This window comes from Ostrinia nubilalis, chromosome 11 (assembly GCF_963855985.1).
Source record: "Ostrinia nubilalis chromosome 11, ilOstNubi1.1, whole genome shotgun sequence".
NCBI lineage: Eukaryota > Metazoa > Arthropoda > Insecta > Lepidoptera > Crambidae > Ostrinia > Ostrinia nubilalis.
Genome location: NC_087098.1, coordinates 14273886 through 14296743, shown reverse-complemented (window position 1 = coordinate 14296743; position 22858 = coordinate 14273886). Strand labels below are relative to the sequence as shown.

General features: G+C 38.6%; 4 protein-coding genes across 4 annotated transcripts in view; 2 read left to right on the top strand and 2 right to left on the bottom strand.

Moving 5' to 3' along the window:
* Nucleotides 1-203: 203 nt before the first annotated feature.
* LOC135076342 (transmembrane protein 39A) lies at nucleotides 204-12034 on the top strand. Its single transcript, XM_063970834.1, has 8 exons — nucleotides 204-545; nucleotides 616-888; nucleotides 1054-1193; nucleotides 1466-1564; nucleotides 2004-2223; nucleotides 3477-3642; nucleotides 4907-5043; nucleotides 11161-12034. Exons 1-8 carry the CDS (start codon nucleotides 303-305, stop codon nucleotides 11401-11403), a joined length of 1521 nt encoding a protein of 506 aa, XP_063826904.1. The 5' UTR covers nucleotides 204-302; the 3' UTR covers nucleotides 11404-12034.
* A 35-nt stretch (nucleotides 12035-12069) lies between these two features.
* LOC135076341 (probable cysteine--tRNA ligase, mitochondrial) lies at nucleotides 12070-15877 on the bottom strand. The gene is made up of 2 exons (XM_063970833.1): nucleotides 13888-15877; nucleotides 12070-12115 (listed from the first exon to the last, which is right to left on the bottom strand). The coding sequence occupies exon 1, from the start codon at nucleotides 15818-15820 to the stop codon at nucleotides 14288-14290; it is 1533 nt and encodes a 510-aa protein (XP_063826903.1). The 5' UTR covers nucleotides 15821-15877; the 3' UTR covers nucleotides 12070-12115; nucleotides 13888-14287.
* Nucleotides 15878-16202: 325 nt separating this feature from the next.
* LOC135075914 (cytochrome c oxidase assembly factor 5) lies at nucleotides 16203-17539 on the top strand. The gene is made up of 3 exons (XM_063970368.1): nucleotides 16203-16438; nucleotides 16527-16622; nucleotides 17392-17539. The coding sequence occupies exons 1-3, from the start codon at nucleotides 16328-16330 to the stop codon at nucleotides 17431-17433; spliced, it is 249 nt and encodes an 82-aa protein (XP_063826438.1). The 5' UTR covers nucleotides 16203-16327; the 3' UTR covers nucleotides 17434-17539.
* Nucleotides 17540-18058: 519 nt separating this feature from the next.
* The window catches only part of LOC135075940 (uncharacterized), a 42263-nt gene continuing 37463 nt past the window's right edge, over nucleotides 18059-22858 (bottom strand). Inside the window, exon 10 of the mRNA XM_063970387.1 lies at nucleotides 18059-22728. Coding sequence (XP_063826457.1) covers nucleotides 22456-22728 — 273 coding nt within the window. The 3' untranslated portion in view covers nucleotides 18059-22455. The remainder of the gene's footprint in view (nucleotides 22729-22858) is intronic.

Below are 22858 nucleotides of genomic sequence, written 5' to 3'. Positions count from 1 at the left end.
CTACCAGTTCCACATTGTATTATAGTTGGTATTTCACCAAGTGGTGGAAAATATTCATGACTAATTGCTATAATTAAAATCATAAATTGTTTAAAATGTAAATTAAGTCATATTGAAATTATTAGAAAATAATAATTACAATTTGTTTGCCTAAGCTTTCTTGTCATAAAGTTTATAAAAAAAATTGCCAATTTGACATTTGTTTGACAGTCGTCGTGTGATGAGTGGTGTGTGCGGAACGAAAATAATCCAAATAAAATACAAATTCGTAACACATTCTAAAACATTTTAACATGTGAGTGATGAGTTGTACGGAAAATGACAGTGGACCTTTTGTCGTATTCTTCTTACCTGCAGTTGTGGGCTGCTTAACCATACTCCTGGCTAGACGCTGGGCTAATACTCAAGTCAGTAGCTCATCCTCGACAGCCATCTCGCGGCGGCGTAAGATCATCAAGGATCCGCTTATCAAGCGACCTCTGCCACCGATCGCTTGTAAAATGGTTCCACCGATATCTAAGAAGTCTTCAGGGGTGTCTAAGAAGGTATTTTGGTTGGTGTTTATTTTTTGTTGAGTTGTTTATGGCTGTTAACACGTGTGGTTTATGTGTGCAGGGTAGTGTGCCGGTTGTCGATGACGACAACGGGAAGCGTGGTCGTTCAGTCCGAGCGCCTACAGCGTGCGCTGCTGCGGCAGCCTTTGCAGAGCTGAAAAGCGACGGACCCCCTCCTCCAAAACACATCCCATTCCCAAACATCCCTCACGATGGGGTGCTGTTATTCGAAGTGATGATGTTCGTCTTCACACTGGTCGCCACAGGACTGCAGTTCCTAAATTTGTACAGGACAGCCTGGTGGCTACCACATTCCTTCACTAATCAGGCTATGGTGAGTTGTCTACATTGAAATAATATAGAAGAAAATAATAATAAACTAGTCATACAGAAGATCTTCAAATTACATTTCATAAAGAGCTAAATTATTAGAATTTCCTCATAAATTAGATTGTTGCATTTTTTATCACTCTTAAATATTTTTTCATCTTTTCCGCAGAACTTCTACCTAATAGATCCACACCTGGTTGTGTTCATTGTGACGTTAATATCGAGGCGGTTCGTGATGGCAGCCACCTTGTCATTGATTAGGACAGTAGTCACAGCCAAGTTGATGCCATCCACTGTAGCGGCAGCCAGGTAATATAAATTTAAATGTATTTATTCCAGTATTACATAAAGATTTTAAATCTGAATAATAATAGCAAGTAACATGCTTGTTTATTTAAGATTTTATTTCAATGTATTGCAATTTTTCAACTGTATTGAATGAATGATTAGAAAGAAAGATTACGATTTAAATAATTTTCACTACATTACATGCATTATTCAGTATCAAAGCTAGATATTTGGGATTTTAAATTTTTACAGATGTAGGTTTATTAATGGTTTTACTTTTTATTTTGTTTCAGAATGTTTATACTGGGCCTGGTAGTGGGTATTCTGGTTTGGTGTGCATATTTCATTTTGCTCAAGCATCCAATTGTTAAATTATTCTACTTGTGTTATCCGTAAGTATTTTATTACTTAAGATCTTGTAACTAATCTCTTAATATACATATAGTCCATTTCGGAGGCATTAAATACATAATAATATCGCCAACAAAAGAACTAGTCAATGATATCTCCAACTGCATTTGTGACCACTAACTTGTCTCGTGTCTATCTTTTTTATAAGACACCATTTTATTGTCTAACTAGCTGTGCCCGCGACTTTGTACGCGTAAATACTCGTTTCTGCAACATTTTTCATTGTTGCTCTGCTCCTATTACTCATAGCATGATGGTATATAGCCTATAGCCTTCCTCGATAAATGGGCTTTTTAACACTGAAAGAATTTTTCAAATTGGGCCAGTAGTTCCTGAGATTAGCGCGTTCAAGTAAACAAACAAACAAAATCTTCAGCTTTATAATATTAGTATAGATAATATAATGAATATTTCTTTCAGAATAGTAATCTACGTCGTCCTGTTTGGCTTCCAATCGAGTCCATTGCTCGAACTGAACTCGGGCCCACCACCATTGCACTGCTGTAGCCACGTGCCTTCGGACGTGCGTCAGGAAGCAGACACATTAAGGGAAGACTTCAACTTGAGGATCAAGAAAATATTGTTCAACTCGGTAGCTGGAGCATACTATTCTAGTTTTATACCGTGCTGTTTTGCACAGGTGGGTCATCATCATAATAATAATTATTTCTGACATCATTATCTAAAGTATTGCCTAGGGACCTGTACTTCATTATTTACTTTGCTCCATGAAGCAAGCAATTTCGAAATTAAAATTATGTTACTTTGTTACTTTGTCTAGGCTGCTAGGCCACACTCTGTTTTCATCAAACAGAATTCAATATGATAGAGAATGTGACTAACCATTTATTTATTTAGTGAAGTTTAATATTGGACCACATTGCAATCAACCGTTAAAATTATTTTATCTATTTGAACAGGAAATAACAAAACACATTTGAGGTTTGTATTTAATTACGAGTAGATATTGTTATCTCACTACATACAGTTAGGGTCATGTAGCCAACCAACATAATGTTTCTTTAATGTAGCAGTGTCATAAAAAGAATATACAGTATGTAGTCTGTTTTTCAACTTTCCAATACTTTCTTTGCTGTACTGTATAGACCAGTCAGTGACAGTTGCCTTTTTTTTTTTTTTGGACTATCCCGCGGATTTATTGCCGCGGTGATTCTGCCAATGTCAAGTGTTTAAGGAGACACATACCTACTTTAGTCCGCTTCAGTAATATTTTAGATAATGCAGCAGTTTTTTCCCCTTCTTTTTTTTTTTAAACCTTAAAACCACCACCTAAAACAACAACAAACATCACAGTCAAACGACACAACAATTATGTTAATAGGGAAAGAGGAGTTAGAATAATTTTATAGTTTGATGTCAAAGACAGCACAATATTTACTTAGATATTTAATACAAAAGTGTTGAGTTGAAATAAATGTGATAAATCTAAGTTTCTAAATAAAATACTGCACTAATTTGAACTAATTTCGCACTTTACAAGCTAATCTGCCTGACTCTGGCACTGGACAACGGCCCATTGACCATAGAGTTAAATAGGCTAGTTTCCTAAAAAATAATTTTTAATCCGTCAATAATAATTATAATGAAAAAGTATGGGACACGTATATTTTTAATTGTCAATCAAACACGATTATATGATGCGTTGAAGTTGCGCGTAACGACACAAAGTGCTACACATTTAAGCACGCGACCGTCACGGGCCTCTTCTTTTGAACTTCGGCGCGTTATCTCTTTATTATGAAAAAGTGAAAAAAACGTGCCAAGTATTTTTTGATAAGTGGACGGACTAATTCAAACTCTTGCTTATTTACCCAGGAAACATCCCTATTATTTAAAACTATTCTTATTAAAAAGTTTACTTATTATTTCCAGTCGTATCTCTACTACGACGTATACGGCGCGTCGCAGCAAGTAGTGTTCGTATGGGGCTGCCTGTTCGGCCGCTACGCGCACCAGCTGCTACCAGCAACGTATTGTGACGTGTTGCACCGCTCTGCGATACATCTTGGCAGCTGGCGCCTTCACAGTACTAGTATAGGTGCGTTACGTCATAAATTAGGAAGAAAGAAAGAAAGAAATTTTATTTTTTTGACAACTTAAAAAAAAAAGGCAATATAAAAACACAATTATAAAAAAAAAAGTACAAAGACAATGAAGAGAAACGAGAAAAAAGAAATGTTACCCTTAAAAAGAGGTTACCCTTTTGGGGTAAAATTACTTAGGTACTTACCCTCAATAGGCTCGTGAAAAAAGTTTGTTCAACGACACAATTTTGTTCCGATGTCCACCAGTGGGGTCAACGGAAATAAACCAAAAGGTTGGGTCAAAAAGTTGACAACACAAACTTATTTCAAATTGTTGTTACAATTTGAATAAGGTTGTCGAAAACGTGTTGCGATTCGCAAAAGCTCGCAAGTAGCGAGCTTTTTGGCTATGCACTTAATAAAATAAATTCAGCCACAGGACGTCCACTGCTGAACATAGGCCTCCCCCAATGACTTCCACATCGCCCGGTTGGTAGCGGTCTGCATCCAATGCCTTCCTGCTTGCGCTTTTGCCTTGCTGCTGCACTTTTAGGAGTCATCGGTCCACCTTCTGGGTGTTTGGCTACATTATATGTCACGATGCGAAGGGCGATGGAGCGTGCTATGCTCGGAGTTTCCCTGCATGATCGAATCAGAAATGAGTAGGAGAACCAGAGTGACTGACATAGCCCGCAGAATCGCTAAAATCAAGTGGCAGTGGGCGGGGCACATAGCTCGTAGAGCTGATGGCCGCTGGGGCAAGAAAGGCGAGCCGGAAGACGTAGCGGGGGCAGGCCTCCCACTAGGTGGACCGACGATCTGGTGAAGATCGCGGGAGGTACCTGGATGCGATCGGCGCAGGATCGGTCTTCGTGGAAATCCTTTGTCCATCAGTGGACGTCTTTCGGCTGAAACGAACGAACGATATGTCACGAATAGGCTAGTTTCCTAAAAAATTTTTTTTAGTCCGTCATGTTTAATATCAAAAAATATTGGACACATATATTTTTATTTGTCAATCTAACAAATAATTACATAGTTATGGTTCGTTGAAGTTCCGCACGACGTCACAACGTGCGGCACTTTTATGCACGCATTGACGTCACGGGCCTCTTCTTATGAACTTTGGCGCGCTTTATCTCTTTCAATTTTCATTAGTTTGAAAAAGTGAAAAATACGTGTAGAGTATTTTTTGATAAGTTAACTGACGGACTAATTAAAACTCTTGCTTTTTGACCCAGGAAACATCCCTATTATACAATAATGTTTTTCCCTTAGAACCGAACGTGGGCCTGTGGATATGCAGCGTGCTGTGGTCGCAGGGCGCACTAGCCTCGTTCCAGGGCCGCACGTACGTCGCCTCCGCGCCTACAGTCGCTGCACAGCCCAACAACAGCGGACACGCGCGGTTCTACGTGAGTGTACCATAGACCATTGGTTACGGAACTATTCCCACCTCTCGTTCCCACCACTGCAACTCCTGTGTAGCCAGGATCTACAGCTTGACCGCCACAAAAACCCAACCAATGAAGGTCAAGTTTATCCCGGGGGAAAGTTAAACTGTCATTGGACCCGCAACGAAATTAATCAGAAGAACATAGGAGGAGTTCGAAATTAAGGTTCGACTTCCCTCCATTGCAAAGCGGACCATTGGTTCCCAAACTTATTTGAGCCGCGCCCCCTTTCGACCTTACAAAAAATTCCGCGCCAGTCAAGATTATGGTTCCGTGAAAGGCCGGAAGGGTTCCGTTAAAAATATTATCCCACGTTTCGTGACCGATGTTGTTCGCTCGCACCGACTTGTTTACGCACAAGGGAGGGGCAGGGCGTGCGGGCGGAGTAGTACGGGGGTTCCGCTAGGAAAAGTATAATCAATTAGGGTTCCTTGGCAAAAAAATTTTGGGAAACCCTGCCATATACCATTGGTTCCCAAACTTATTTGAGCCGCGCCCCTTTTCTACCTTACAAAAAATTCCGCGCCCCCCCTCCTCCAGTCAAGATTATTTATTGGTCGTGTCGAGCAGTCTGGAATGCATTCTCTCAGCGGTCGCAGGTTTCTTACAGATAGCCCGCGCTCCCCTTTAAAGGTCTTTGCGCCACCCCTGGGGGGCGCGCCCCGACTTTGGGATCTAATGCCATAGACAATGTAGCTCGCATGGACCTGCAGCGTGCTGTGGACGCGCGCTTCTACGTGAGTACACCATAGACAATGTAGCATGCATGGACCTGCAGCGTGCTGTGGACGCGCGCGCTTCTACGTAAGTACCATAGACATTGTAGGGTGATCTCTAAAGTAATTAGCCAATACATAGTTATTGGCCAACTTGCCTAAAATGAAAAGAAACAAGCCTAATGGAAGTTATTAAGAGAGGAAAAGAGACAAATTATTTTCTGAGCAATATGCAGTCCAATGTAGTAAATATTTTTGTCTCTTCCTTATTATCAATCCAATATGCCAATAACCATGTATAGGCTAATTACTATAGCAATCACCCTAGCATGCATGGACCTGCAGCGTGCTGTGGTCGCAGGGCGCACTGGCCTCGTTCCAGGGCCGCACGTACGCCGCCGCCGCGCCCACGGTCGCTGCGCAGCCCAATAACAGCGGACACGCGCGGTTCTACGTGAGTACACCATAGACAATGTAGCATGCATGGATATGCAGCGTGCTGTGGTCGCAGGGCGCACTAGCCTCGTTCCAGGGCCGCACGTACGCCGCCGCCGCGCCCACGGTCGCTGCGCAGCCCAACAACAGCGGACACACGCGGTTCTACGTGAGTACACCATAGACCATTGGTTACGGGACTATTCCCACCTCTCGTTCCCACCACTGCAACTCCTGTGTAGCCAGGATCTACAGCTTGACCGCCACAAAAACCCAACCAATGAAGGTCAAGTTTGTCCCGGGGGAAAGTTAAACTGTCATTGGACCCGCAACGAAATTAATCAGAAGAACATAGGAGGAGTTCGAAATTAAGGTTCGACTTCCCTCCATTGCAAAGCGGACCATTGGTTCCCAAACTTATTTGAGCCGCGCCCCCTTTCAACCTTACAAAAAATTCCGCGCCAGTCAAGATTATTTATTGGTCGTGTCGAGCAGTCTGGAATGCATTCTCTCAGCGGTCGCAGGTTTCTTACGGATAGCCCGCGCCCTCCTTTAAAGGTCTTGGGAACCAATGCCATAGACAATGTAGCATGCATGGACCTGCAGCGAGCTGTGGACGCGCGCGCTTCTACGTGAGTACCATAGACAATGTAGGGTGATCGCTAAAGTGAAAAGCTAAAATGAAAAGAAACAAGCCTAATGGAAGTTATTAAGAGAGGAAAAGAGACAAATTATTTTCTGAGCAATATGCAGTCCAATGTAGTAAATATTTTTGTCTCTTCCTTATTAACAACCCAATATGCTAATAACCATGTATAGGCTAATTACTATAGTAATCACCCTAGCATGCATGGACCTGCAGCGTGCTGTGGTCGCAGGGCGCACTAGCCTCGTTCCAAGGCCGCACGTACGCCGCCGCCGCGCCCACGGTCGCTGCGCAGCCCAATAACAGCGGACACACGCGCTTCTACGTGAGTACACCATAGACCAGTCTTTCCCAAAGTGGGCGGCGATAACGCCCCCTTGTGGGCGCTGCACGCTTAAAGGGGGGCGGTAAGAGACCCAGAAAAAAATCGGGACGTTGTGTAGAGGCTTAGGAGGCGTCATATACTAGGAGGACTCTTAGACACCGACTGAGCACTCGACACTCGACTACAAATGGGGGCGCTAAAAATAATTTATTCTCAAAGTGGGCAGTAGACAAAATAAGTTTGGGAACCTCTGCCATAGACCATTGGTTCCCAAACTTATTTGAGCCACGCCCCTTTTCTACCTTATAGAAAATACCGCGCCCCCCTCCTCCAGTCAAGATTATTTATTGGTCGTGTCGAGCAGTCTGGAATGCATTCTCTCAGCGGTCGCAGGTTTCTTACAGATAGCCCGCGCCCCTCTTTAAAGGTCTTTGCCTCCTGGGGAGCACGCCCCGACTTTGGGAACCAATGCCATAGACAATGTAGCATGCATGGACCTGTAGCGTGCTGTGGACGCGCGCGCTTCTACGTAAGTACCATAGACAATGTAGGGTGATCGCTATAGTAATTAGCCAATACATAGTTATCGGCCAACTTGCCTAAAATGAAAAGAAACAAGCCTAATGGAAGTTATTAAGAGAGGAAAAGAGACAAATTATTTTCTGAGCAATATGCAGTCCAATGTAGTAAATATTTTTGTCTCTTCCTTATTATCAATCCAATATGCCAATAACCATGTATAGGCTAATTACTATAGCAATCACCCTAGCATGCATGGACCTGCAGCGTGCTGTGGTCGCAGGGCGCACTGGCCTCGTTCCAGGGCCGCACGTACGCCGCCGCCGCGCCCACGGTCGCTGCGCAGCCCAATAACAGCGGACACGCGCGGTTCTACGTGAGTACACCATAGACAATGTAGCATGCATGGATATGCAGCGTGCTGTGGTCGCAGGGCGCACTAGCCTCGTTCCAGGGCCGCACGTACGCCGCCGCCGCGCCCACGGTCGCTGCGCAGCCCAATAACAGCGGACACGCGCGGTTCTACGTGAGTACACCATAGACAATGTAGCATGCATGGACCCGCAGCGTGCTGTGGTCGCAGGGCGCGCTAGCCTCGTTCCAGGGCCGCACGTACGCCGCCGCCGCGCCCACGGTCGCTGCGCAGCCCAACAACAGCGGACACACGCGGTTCTACGTGAGTACACCATAGACCATTGGTTACGGGACTATTCCCACCTCTCGTTCCCACCACTGCAACTCCTGTGTAGCCAGGATCTACAGCTTGACCGCCACAAAAACCCAACCAATGAAGGTCAAGTTTGTCCCGGGGGAAAGTTAAACTGTCATTGGACCCGCAACGAAATTAATCAGAAGAACATAGGAGGAGTTCGAAATTAAGGTTCGACTTCCCTCCATTGCAAAGCGGACCATTGGTTCCCAAACTTATTTGAGCCGCGCCCCCTTTCAACCTTACAAAAAATTCCGCGCCAGTCAAGATTATTTATTGGTCGTGTCGAGCAGTCTGGAATGCATTCTCTCAGCGGTCGCAGGTTTCTTACGGATAGCCCGCGCCCTCCTTTAAAGGTCTTGGGAACCAATGCCATAGACAATGTAGCATGCATGGACCTGCAGCGAGCTGTGGACGCGCGCGCTTCTACGTGAGTACCATAGACAATGTAGGGTGATCGCTAAAGTGAAAAGCTAAAATGAAAAGAAACAAGCCTAATGGAAGTTATTAAGAGAGGAAAAGAGACAAATTATTTTCTGAGCAATATGCAGTCCAATGTAGTAAATATTTTTGTCTCTTCCTTATTAACAACCCAATATGCTAATAACCATGTATAGGCTAATTACTATAGTAATCACCCTAGCATGCATGGACCTGCAGCGTGCTGTGGTCGCAGGGCGCACTAGCCTCGTTCCAAGGCCGCACGTACGCCGCCGCCGCGCCCACGGTCGCTGCGCAGCCCAATAACAGCGGACACACGCGCTTCTACGTGAGTACACCATAGACCAGTCTTTCCCAAAGTGGGCGGCGATAACGCCCCCTTGTGGGCGCTGCACGCTTAAAGGGGGGCGGTAAGAGACCCAGAAAAAAATCGGGACGTTGTGTAGAGGCTTAGGAGGCGTCATATACTAGGAGGACTCTTAGACACCGACTGAGCACTCGACACTCGACTACAAATGGGGGCGCTAAAAATAATTTATTCTCAAAGTGGGCAGTAGACAAAATAAGTTTGGGAACCTCTGCCATAGACCATTGGTTCCCAAACTTATTTGAGCCACGCCCCTTTTCTACCTTATAGAAAATACCGCGCCCCCCTCCTCCAGTCAAGATTATTTATTGGTCGTGTCGAGCAGTCTGGAATGCATTCTCTCAGCGGTCGCAGGTTTCTTACAGATAGCCCGCGCCCCTCTTTAAAGGTCTTTGCCTCCTGGGGAGCACGCCCCGACTTTGGGAACCAATGCCATAGACAATGTAGCATGCATGGACCTGTAGCGTGCTGTGGACGCGCGCGCTTCTACGTAAGTACCATAGACAATGTAGGGTGATCGCTATAGTAATTAGCCAATACATAGTTATCGGCCAACTTGCCTAAAATGAAAAGAAACAAGCCTAATGGAAGTTATTAAGAGAGGAAAAGAGACAAATTATTTTCTGAGCAATATGCAGTCCAATGTAGTAAATATTTTTGTCTCTTCCTTATTATCAATCCAATATGCCAATAACCATGTATAGGCTAATTACTATAGCAATCACCCTAGCATGCATGGACCTGCAGCGTGCTGTGGTCGCAGGGCGCACTAGCCTCGTTCCAAGGCCGCACGTACGCCGCCGCCGCGCCCACGGTCGCTGCGCAGCCCAATAACAGCGGACATACGCGGTTCTACGTAAGTATACCATAGCATAGACCAGTGTTTTTCAACCTTTTTCACGACTCGACCCCCCTGGCATGAAAAAAATTTTTGCGACCCCCCGACCGTTCGCTTTTTTTCATGCCTTTTACGAAGATGTTGTAGGAACTCAATTCTTCAATCTATACAACATTTATACATTTGCATAATAATTAGAAAATGTAAAAAAACAGTACAGTTCTAAAAAACAGTACAGTTCTAAAAGACCCCCCAGGGGGTCGCGACCCACAGGTTGAAAAACACTGCCATAGACCATTGGTTCCCAAACTTATTTGAGCCGCGCCCCCTTTCGACCTTACAAAAAATTCCGCGCCAGTCAAGATTATTTATTGGTCGTGTCGAGCAGTCTGGAATGCATTCTCTCAGCGGTCGCAGGTTTCTTACAGATAGCCCGCGCCCCCCTTTAAAGGTCTTTGTCCCGACTTTGGGAACCAATGCCATAGACAATGTAGCATGCATGGACCTGCAGCGTGCTGTGGACACGCGTGCTTCTACGTAAGTACCATAGACAATGTAGCATGCATGGACCTGCAGCGAGCTGTGGACGCGCGCACTTCTACGTGAGTACCATAGACAATGTAGGGTGATCGCTAAAGTAAATTAGCCAATACATAGTTATTGGCCAACTTGCCTAAAATGAAAAGAAACAAGCCTAATGGAAGTTATTAAGAGAAGAAAAGAGACAAATTATTTTCTGAGCAATATGCAGTCCAATGTAGTAAATATTTTTGTCTCTTCCTTATTATCAATCCAATATGCCAATAACCATGTATAGGCTAATTACTATAGTAATCACCCTAGCATGCGTGGACCTGCAGCGTGCTGTGGTCGCAGGGCGCACTAGCCTCGTTCCATTGATCGCCCCGGGTGCTACCATAAACAATATCATAGATATTATAGCAGACCTTTTTAGCTATACTCGTATGCAGTAGATCCAAATTAAAACATACAGGATGTCCCAAACTTAGCATGTCACACTTGAAATTAGATAAGAGAGTTCTCGTGATATGGAGATTAACCTAATGATTTTTTGTTTACAGTCTGTGTTCATAAACCCATCTACACTGCTGTGCCTACTACTAGTCCTGCAGCTGGCCTTCATCGTGCTGGAGCTATGCCTGCTATTCAGTTCGCTGGCCTGGCACAACTTCATGTCGATCCTCATACTGCTCTTCATCAACTACTACACACTATTCAAGATGATGCGCGACTATCTCGTCGCGTGGAAAGTTTATAAGGCGGAACATATGATACAAGACAAAAACGCATCGCATTCCAACTGAGCGCATCGCGCAAAATTACGGGCTTAGATTTAAACAAAAAGAGAAGATACAGTGTGAACTAATTAGGTCCTGCTGCACTATATCGAACCGGTGAGCGAGATAGAGTTAGCTGCAAGTTTAGTGCGAGAGTAGGTAGCGGAAAGTAACAGTTGACGCGTTACAACGGGCTTGTGATGACTACAGGAATTGTCGCCACTCTGACTGGTGGGGACAACGGGAATAAAAAAATAATAAATGTAATTTAATTAAATTCCCACCTGTGGGAATAAACACGTAAGCGAAGTGCACTACTTCGCAGACCTAATTTATGCGGCCCACTTGCAAGACGCTAATGCAGTATCTTCCCTTTTCGTTTTAATCTAAGCCCACGGCTAATGTTCGGGTCTAGTCATTGAAACCTGCATGAATGTCAGCCGATTTGTACTTAATCGGATGCGCCTCACTATTGGTTCGAACAAAGAAACTCAATTGCGTTATGATTTGTGAAATTATATAAGACTGACATTAACTAAGGCATTCTTTTAACTGTCCTCTCAACGTTACACGTTACATAGTGTGAATAGAACTTGAACTAAAGTATTTGAAAATGAGAACAATGTAAACATCATAATAATATATACTTGCCATAAAACCTATTGTATTTTATTTAAATAAAATAAATATAGATTTGTAATAAGCTTTCACTTTATTTTATGTAGGTGTACTTATATCACTTAAGGTAAACGGCTACTAGTTCGTGATAGTACGTAAGTTCGTAAGTTTTTTTTCTAGCTCAAATAATAAGCAAATGGAATATTATTTATAAAAATTCTTCATTACTATAAAAACTCTATTATATAAGCTATCTAAAAAACTAAGTACCAACATTGTGGCGCCAAAAATGAGAGCAATACGAAGCTTCAAACTCTCAGAGAGCCAAAAACAGCCGTGCGGCGTGCAAAGGTTGCTCTCACCGTAAGGTTAGCGCTCCAACTTCTTAAGCTTATAAAAAGGCGAAGGAACGTCCATTTAAATAAAACTTGTAGGTAATAGTGATTTCATGTGTTCCTTGACAATTGATTTGGCTTAGAAAAAAGTTATATGAAAACGTAGAATTCCTTTAAAATTGCGATTAATTGACTCACGAAATAGCGTACATATTATTTTTCGGGTGTCCCCTATTTCGTGACACTACCGATTCAAGGATATTATGGATAACATTTTGATGCTTGGTTTTTAAATAATTATTTATGATAATTTAAATGTAAGTTATGAAACAAATAATGCATTTATTTAAGTTTCTCATGACCTAAATTCGGTATATGTTTCGTTCACTAGAATTTATATGACACGAGTTTGAAGTTCACATATATGACCAATTTTAAGATAAATTAGCATAAGTAGTACCAGCATAATTTTGGTTTTATTTCGATTTGTTTTATTTATCTTTGTTTATTTGTATTGTATATGGGTTAGATAATAGTTAATTAACACATTTTGACAATAATCCATGAATTTTACTTGGGGAATTTGGAATAATCAGTATCACGAAACAAGGAACCGTGTTATTGTTACTTTTTTCCAAGTTCGTGATACATAAATGTATGGTGTTAGGTACTCTTATGACACATACCATCAAAGAAATCGACATATTTTTTAGTTTTTAATACTTACCTACCTAAGAAATTAATTAATTACTTACTTTTTATTATGAGTCATTGGCGTATCTGGGGTTATTTTCAGGGGGGGTGGGGGCTACCCTCACTTGAAACAGCTCCAGGGGTGGGATTATGGGGAGAAGGGGGGGGGGGGGGGGTTACAAATCTAAATTTTATGGGTACGAAGGGGGGGGGGAGTAAGTCCCCCCACATTTCTAATGGTTATATAAATATTTTCACATATCGCGAGAAATAAAAAATCCAAATTTTATGGGTACGAAGGGGGGGAGGGTTACGTCCCCCCCCCCCCTACATTTCTAATGGTTATATAAATATTTTCACATATTGTTAGAAATAACAAATCAAAATATTATACTAGACACATTATTTCTTATGAATATTTCAGGTAAGGAATATCGTCAATTTCACATAATTATCAACCGACTTCAAAAAAGGAGGAGGTTCTCAATTCGACCCGTATGTTTTTTTTTTATTTTTTTTTTATTCTAAATTTTTATTATCGTTTTTAAATTTATTAAACCCTTAATCATTATTAAAATATCCTAACTGGATGCATAAAACCTTATCCCGAAATAGGGGACATGAGTTCACGAACTTAGAAACAGAGCAAAATTTTGTCACGAAACAGGATCCAAACAAGAGGTCTGCAGAACAATTAATATAAAAAAAAGTTCAAACTATATAACTATAAATTATGTATTAACTTACTGTCAAAAGACCAAATTTTAGCATACAAAAGCTTTCATACTGATATCATGCTTGGTTATTTTTAAATAAAATGTTAAAGTCGTAAGAGCCTTAATATACCGAAGTAGGGGGCACTTACCTTAACATTATTTTGTACTTAATAAAATAATAATACAATAACTACTTAATATATTACAAAACACCACTAAATAAAATATACATTTGTTTGTACAGATACATTGGCATAGTTTGTCTAGCATTTTAGACATTTAAGGCTGAGTTGCACCACCTAACTAGGTATAACTTATTTTGTTGTCTGAATAATCAAACAATTTTCATTGCTTACATACATCACATTATCTTGTAGTAAGGATTAGGTAAATCCTTTCATTATCAAAGAAAGATATTATGAAACAAATTGAGGAATAAAAAGTACTTGTTGTAATAATATTAAAAGAGAGCTAAATAAAAATAACAAAGTCATAAGAATTTCATAGTATACAGACAGGGTACATAGTATACAATGTATGTAGAAAAAGTTATTTAGTGAAAACCCAGGAGGCCGTTTTACTACTGTCATTGATCTGGATTTTTGATGATTTCATTTTATCTCGTACCATGTCACAAGCACTAAGAAGTTCTTTGTCTTTCTTTGCCAAAGCATTTTGTCTGACTACATGTCTGAATTCAACCAACGTGTCAATGAGAGAGTTTGACACCTCATTCTGTGCAGTCTCATTCAACGTCAGACCAAACTTGGTCAGAAAACTCGTCACATATTCAGCTATTAAAATTATGGGAACTGGATAGTACTCTGTTGAATGCATTTTCATAATTTTGTTTGTACTTGAAATTAAACTGAGCACATTATTAATACATGAAGCAGTGTCAAAATCTGATTTCAAAAATTCCAAGTTTGCATCTTCTGCTTTCTGCAAATCATCTAGCAATTTGTCTCTGTACTCCCCACTCTGTGTGGCATTATTGTTCACATACACAAGTACATCTTTCAGGAAGAACTTGAACTTTTTCAGTGTTTCTTCAGCTGTTTTCATGACTTCATCGCTATATTCCAGGGGGTACCTGTAGTTAGACATAAGGCATGCCATTCTAAAGGTGTCTGCACTATACTTTTCTAACAAGTGTGGTATGGAAATTGTGTTCTTTAGTGATTTTGACATTTTGCTGTCTCCTTTTACATGGAGGTGTCCAACATGGATCCAGTAATTGGCCCACTGCTGGGAGTTGTGGTAGGCACAGGACTGTGCCTCTTCATTCTCATGGTGTGGGAATTGCAGATCTATGCCTCCTGCATGAAAGTCAATTTGTGAACCAAATATTTTGCTGACCATCGCTGAGCATTCAATGTGCCAGCCGGGCCGACCCTCCCCCCAAGAAACGGGCCAAGACGGCTCACTTGGCTTATGACCTTTCCAGATTGCAAAGTCCATCTTGTTTCTCTTGTAATCGTTTGAAGGTTCACCTGACTCCTGCATCCTTTGTAATTTCCCATAGGATGGATACTTACTTGTGTCAAAGTACACAGATCCATCTGGAGTAACATAAGCCATACCAGAATCGATTATTTTTTTAATAAAACCCTCAATAGAACTGATATGCTCCGATACTCGGGTGATTATAAGAGGCTTTTCGATGTTGAGACTGGCCATATCGAGCCAGAATTCGTGTTCAAACTTCTTCGCGACTGTTTTAAAATCCGTTTTAGTGTCGTTACCTTTTTTGATAATCTTATCGTCGATGTCGGTGACTCCCATGGCTGTGACTAGTTTCATGTTGAAAAATGATTTGAGTATCCTTTGAATGATGTCTAGCTTAACGTAGCAGCTGGCATGCCCTATGTGGGCCGAGTCGTAGACGGTGGGTCCACAAGAATACCAGGTGGCGATGTGAGGATCGCTCAGGATCACAGGAACTTTCTGGTCGGCGACACAGTTGTACACATAAATACCCGTAGGATTCCCGTACGGCATCAGCCATTTTGTCTCTTTGTAAGGTTTCAAACTACAAACGTGAGAGAGATTTCTACTAAATACTGGTAATATTTTAAACATTTTGAAAAGTTAAAAAACAATCATTGCGACTTTTGAACCGTGTAACAAAATACAACAAACAACATCAAAATCAAATGACATTTTTCATCACGTCACGTCATGATGAACGTCACAAGCAGCTGCTTGTCAAAAAAAAATTTTTTTACGGCTTTGGACGAAAAGACAATACAGCCTATACCATACAAGACGGATGAATTTCTGTTTGTTACATTTTTACTCTATCGAGCGCGTATTCTCCTTTAAAAAATGTGTTTATACTATTATTAATAGTATGCTATGTTTTTTCCTAGATCTACTATAATAATCTCGAACTAAAATGATAAAATGAAAAGGTCCAAAAATCTCTGCCTGCGGCCTCCTGACTGATTTGACGTTTGCTGTCAGTGCCTGAGTGTCAGTCAGCTGTTTTTGACGTAAAACTGAATTGTTCGCCCTACACAATTTGTCAACAAATAAATTAGGTTTTCTTGCATTTTAGACCATTGTAAACTTGGTAATTGAATAAATATGGTCACAACATACGCTCCAGATGAAATTGGCCTAGTGGACAAGTCGCCCTGTGCTGACATTCGAGCAGATCTCAAGATGTGTTTACTAGCCAGCGACTGCTGTAAAAAGGTTACTATTCGGTCTATACTTTCGTAAATATAGCAATAAATATAGAAATGTTAGTATTTTTTGCAACATAAATGTGTAATTGTTACAGAATAAAATGACTCCACGAGAGTGCTTACGAGACGGCGTAGTACCTGATGAATGTGCTCAGTTGCGGAGAACTTTCTTCGAATGTAAACGATCCTTAGTAAGTATTCAAACTGTGTGAATACCATTTATTTATAATTTATTAAAATGTGTGAATTCGCCACTATACAGATGCTATTTTGTACCGGAAATTATATTCATATTTAATGTAGGTAGGCATATATAGTAAAGTATGTAGGCTAAATGTAGCATGTTTGCAATGTAGCTAATAATCTAAGACTCCAGCAGGATTCAAACTCATACAATTTTCTTATTGCTTATTGACACATCAATCTGATTCTTTGTAAAGAAATATTCTTGTCTTATACAGTATGGAATTTTGTAATGCCACCTGAAGGGAAAGTACTCTTAATACTGTAGATAGAAAATTTTACTCAAAAAAAACATTCCTTTATTTTTGAAAAGAAATAGAACTGCATTCAAAGATTTCCAAAAATTTGCTTGCTACACTCGGGAATCGAACCAACTAAAATCTGTAAAAAATTACACCCTGTATTTTTATTGCATCGATCGTTAGGGTTAAGTATAAGGATGAAATCTCTCAAACAAACTTGATAAATCAAATGAAAGGAAAACCATGAAATCTTAAATTATTGTAATTATTTACAGAAAATTGTATGATATGGTGGTAAATATTCGAAAAATTTTCGAAAATCTTTGAATGCAGTTGTCTTTCTTTTCATAAACAAAGGAATGTTTTCTTCGAGTAAAATTTTCTTTCTATAATATTAATGGTACTTTCCCTCCAGGTGGCATTACAAAATTCCACCCTGTATATTTTATTTAATAATATTATTCTTTATTTTCAGCTTGACAACCGGAGAAGATTTAGAGGTCACAAGGGCTACTAAATTGGTAATGGTATGTAGGCAAAACAAAATAGAATAGATTTATGTTGTGATTTTGATAAACCTTGTAAATATTGTTCAGTTCAAATAAAAAATAATAATTAACATACATATTTTTAAATTTATTACAACTTTTGTTTGCTCGTTTGCCTCCTCTCCCATTAGATAATACTTTTACCTTTATTAATAATCAAAACTAGCAATAGCAGTATTCTAAATGCAGAATTGTCTGCCTTATTATACTGCACTTCTTATGGTAGAATCTATACTAGAAAGTAACTCTGTCTGTCTTGCTTTCACGTCTAAACCACTGAATCGATTTTGATGAAATTTAGCATAGAAATAGTTTGAATCCCGGGAAAGGACATAGGATAGTTTTTATCCTGGTTTTTGAAACAGGGACGCGCGCGATAAAGTTTTTCTGTGACAGACAAAATTCCACGCGGGCGAAGCGGCGGGCGGAAAGCTAGTTATTTCATATGTTTCTCGCGGCAAATCCGCGTCACAAGAAAAAGGCAATTCGCGGGTTACACGCATGCCGGTTTGTTTGGCTGCGGGCACATTACGAAAACTTTCTGCACCACAGGAAAAAGGAGTTAGGTTGTGAAATAAAATAAAGTCCTTTTCATATCATTTTATTACAAATATAATTGAAATTCAATTAAACAATCTATTAATTCTATGCAAGGAGCTTAGCCCTTATTGCAAACTAGCTTTATAAGCTAAACAACGAAACCACCTATATTAGTATTAGCCCATAATAAAATATTTAACATCTAAATTCCGTTCTCTATTTTTGTATTCTGACAAAACTATGAAATCATTCTGATATTCGAATGCATTCAATTAACTATTATAGAATTAAAATCGCGTAAATTTTCTAAAATGCATTCGAATATCCTTAAACTTTTAGGTACACTTAACAGCAAAAGTTATACATTCTTTTCGATTTTATTTTTCGTTGTTGCCGGCTATTATCATTATTTATTAATATCTTGGAATATACAAATATAATAAAGGTATAAACTCTTGTTTTGTTGAGGATTCCTTTTTACACAAGTCATGCAAAGTTCTCATACAAAACTGTACCTACCTATATTAACAGTTGTCATTCCATGGTATTGTAGGAATTTATTTTGGGTAAAGTTTTTATACTATTCAAGCATTTTATGATAGGATTTTAAAGTTTATATTAAGCAAGTACAAATACAAATCAATGAACTATTTGGTGTTAATATGTTCTAGTAGTGATACTTTATGAATTCAGGCAACTTGTAGGTATATTTATTAAAAAATAATCAATCAAAGATGTAAAATGTAATGTTAAACCCATAAAAATGTATTGCGAGACTTTGATCACGTAAACGCAGATTTCTATAGTAAAAGTCCACTTTTGAGTATCACTAAAAAAGGCGACATTCTATTATAATTTTATTTGATCCATAATAAGAAATTAAAAATAACGTGGATTTAAAAATTATATTAATTGTTTATACACGTATATTGCAAGCTTTCTGTTTAGTTATCTATAAATTGACTAGAATTAGCACCATAGCAAATAAACTATAATAACAATTTTTAAAATGTAGCTTTAACAACTTTTTCAAACATATTAATTCAACCCACTAGCCTCTTAAGGTAAGTTGCTATCAAGACGTCTATTGCTTTTTATTCTGTAAAAATTTAAGATACATGGTATATTGTTGTAAAGCTACATTTCCGGGTATTCGATATTATGGACTGGTTGTTGGTCTGTATTTAGTAGACTACGACAATACAATAATATGTATTGTTATGGCACTTGCAGTCATTATAGTATTTTATATATTTTTTTTTTTTTATGTGATAGGATTTGATAATAATTTGATAAACTTATTTTTCAGAATATAAACTTACATACTTTCAGAAGCCAAACATTATGTGCGCACTTTAAATCTTAATAAAATGTTGAACATCATACATTATCCTTGGTCATCCAAAATACATGTATTTTTTTAATTATTGAATTAAAAATCGCATTGATACGGCCGTGATAAGACAGTTTCCTTAATTTTTATTATTTTCCGTATTGAAGCAGATTATTATTAATAATTTGAAAATTGTAATAAGTGTTGATTGATGAGATTAAAAAAAATACAATGCGATTTCTAAATGAAGTTGTTCCTCATGGAAGATGTCGAATCTTTTAATACAAATTACTTACATTCTTTGGTATCAAGTAACATCAAAAATTTTTTTTGACCCATGACTTACATAGATAGTTTTACTTTCATAAATAACAATATAATATTATGATTTGTGCAGATCTATTAACTAATTTAGTGTATAATTAATTACATAATAGAACTTTTTATATTTATCCATAAAAAGTTACAGTAAAATTTTATCTTTATTTATTTTTATTATTTCTATTAATAAAAATCTTAAAGCAGTAGCGTCATTATTATAATATTTTCACTTTGTTCTTTATAACGTAAGTGATACCTTTAATATAATTTTAGGTATGTTATCTATTTTGTTTCAATCCAGTTAAAATTAATTCTAGACATCTAGTTCATATTTAATTAAAAAAAACTTTGAAATAACTTTACTTTCGCCTAATTCAATATTTTTTGGATTGATTTCATTCTTTTTTAGCATCGAATGAAGCAATTTTGATAACTAAGTAAGTAGTTGCGTGAATATTTCATGTCACTAAAATAATTAAATTTTTAGAATTCAATTTACGAACACTATAAAGATTATAATATTGAAAAACATAATGCTAAATTACATAAGTAATATTGTAATTATTTCTTACATAAAATACCGCCCCATTGTCACGGATTTTCTATAAAGATTGTACCTGCTTAGCGTACAGACTATTCGTCATACTTTTAATTTTATGAACCCTTTTTTCAAGTAAGAAGTAATTACAATAATAAAAAATAATGTCTGATTTTTACATTTTTAAAATAAAATACAAACTAATAATACAAAGCAAGACATTTGTTAAGTAGGTAATATTCGATGCGACTGTACTAAAGTTACAATATGAAATGGTGCGTATATGTTAAAAATATATTCTTATGAAACAAATATATAGAATGATATGTATCACAAGATATGTAAGGAACTACGAGTAAAACTGGATCGAAAATAAACAGAACGTATATGTTGTACTCTTCTCTTTTGGAAGACAAGCAATATTACGACATACTTTCTATAGAAATATCAGTAACATAGCTTCTTTATAAACCTGCTGAGGATCTTTAATAACCTCTGGTAAGTAAAACCTTATTACAATAATAATCAAATAAGCCTAGAATTTTTGATTCCGCAGAAGGATTAAGATTTTTAAGAGTGATGACTCATTGTAATGACACTCATTGTAATAAGGTTCTGTTTTAGCATAAACCAACACTTTACAATGTATTTTAAAACAACTTATGATACTTAAACCGCACTTACACATCAAAAGACAAATAAATAATTATTGTCAATTCTTCATTCTGAACTTGGCAGTGAGACAATCGAAAGGAAAATATGTCGGGAAAAGTCTAAATATAAGCGTGCACGATTTTAGGTAAACACACATTGCTAAGTGGCGTGGGTGTATCTTCGATTTGCCAAAAGTCGAGTCGAATATTCGTCACAAAACAAAAAAGTACATGTAAATTCGTATTTTTTTTATATTTTTGTTACTTGTGACGAATAAAACGTAGTATGAAACAAAGAAATGTGTGACCAATCGAGAATATCCAGGTTTGCTGGACCAGTATCCCTACAAATGTACTGCACACAGTACACGCCACATATTAGTGTAAGCTTATACCTTTAGATTTAGATGTACCTACGCAGTCAAATTCGCCGGTGACGTAGCCACTAGGCAAATTATAGTCTGCATTTAAACTCTAAAGGAAAAGTGTGCATGAAAAACAGTAATCCTAACATATTATGAGATTCTAAGTTATTGATTGTCAACATTTTATAGCCAAGTCTCAAAAAGCATCGAGTGGAATTCGATTCATTACAGACGAAAATTTTAAGACGAAAGAAAAGCATCATTATTGCGTTCACTTACTTAAGTAATTAAAATCTGAATTTATTAAAGATTGTAAATCTTACTCTAAGTTATCTCCTATAGGAGTGGAACACGTCGGCTCGAATCATTCGTTTGTTACCAATCATACATTTTTCAGCTTTCTTACCATTAAATATATTATTTTGGTCCATTTTGTTCACAACTTGTGCTCTATGAACAATTTTGAATTGAGACCTGCTGGTACACTTGAGGATCTTTTACATAATTATATTTTGCGTAAAGGCCTTGAATATGGTCACGTATTCGAATTTTAACTAAGCCCGCGTAGTTAAATGAAAAATGGCTAAAACATTTTTCAGTGACTGTACTTACTAATTTTATTGCTTAGGATTTGAAAGTTGTTAGGCACGTAAGTTTATTTCATCAAAGCATAATAAATTATTGTAAATTAACGAGTTCTGCTGAAAATTGCTTTTAAAGGTTGTAGGTACATAGTTTACACAGGTCAATACCACAACAAAAAAGACATTTACATTTTTTAGATTTCAGACATGTTGCCCAATTTCTGCTTAGATAAAGAACATTATTTGTATTAACTTTAATCTTGAAAACGATAACAGTCTTAAAAGTAAAACACTTATCTTCATCATCATATACATCACATTGTGACGAATGTTTTAACTTGGGCAATATTAAGGGGGTAGAATTAGATGATTCTACCCACCATACGGATTGCGCACTCGACGCTCCAGTCAGCCTGTGACCGCGGCCCGTGCAACGCGGTCGAAACGTCAGGCAAATATAGGTAATATTTCAATATTACCTATCCGCGTATCGCGTTAAAACCTGTATAAATTAATTAAATTGTGCAACGCGAAATTTTAAAATTAACTTTAGCACTGGTTGGCATTCAAATGACGGTACAATTAATCTCAAAACTTACAAAACTTGATCCTCAAGTGCCCTCGGACATACCTATTGGCCTTCAGGCCATCCCTCTACTAGAACGTCTGTATAGGCCGGTATAGCCCGGTATACCCACACAAACGCGCGCGGAGAGCCGTCACCAACATGGAGGCGCCTGACAAGTCGTCCAGCAAGTTGGCGCACTCACACACCAACAAGTACATTTTGTCGCCATGAGAGGCTACGGATTTGTGCAAAGCTATCTTCCTCATGCCCACAGAGTGGGGTAGATGCCGATACAACATTCGCGCGCCGGTCCAGTACAGCCAGTTCCTCTCGAAACGCTCGCCGTCGTCGCCTTCGAAGACCTGGAAAAAGGTTAGTGTCTGTCAGAAATATGTAGAAAGTTTAGTTGTAAGTAGTTGTAGTTGAAGTAAGGAGTAGGTAGATACCTATAACATTAGTGATAAGTTCGTGGAAAGTAGAGAGATTAAGAGT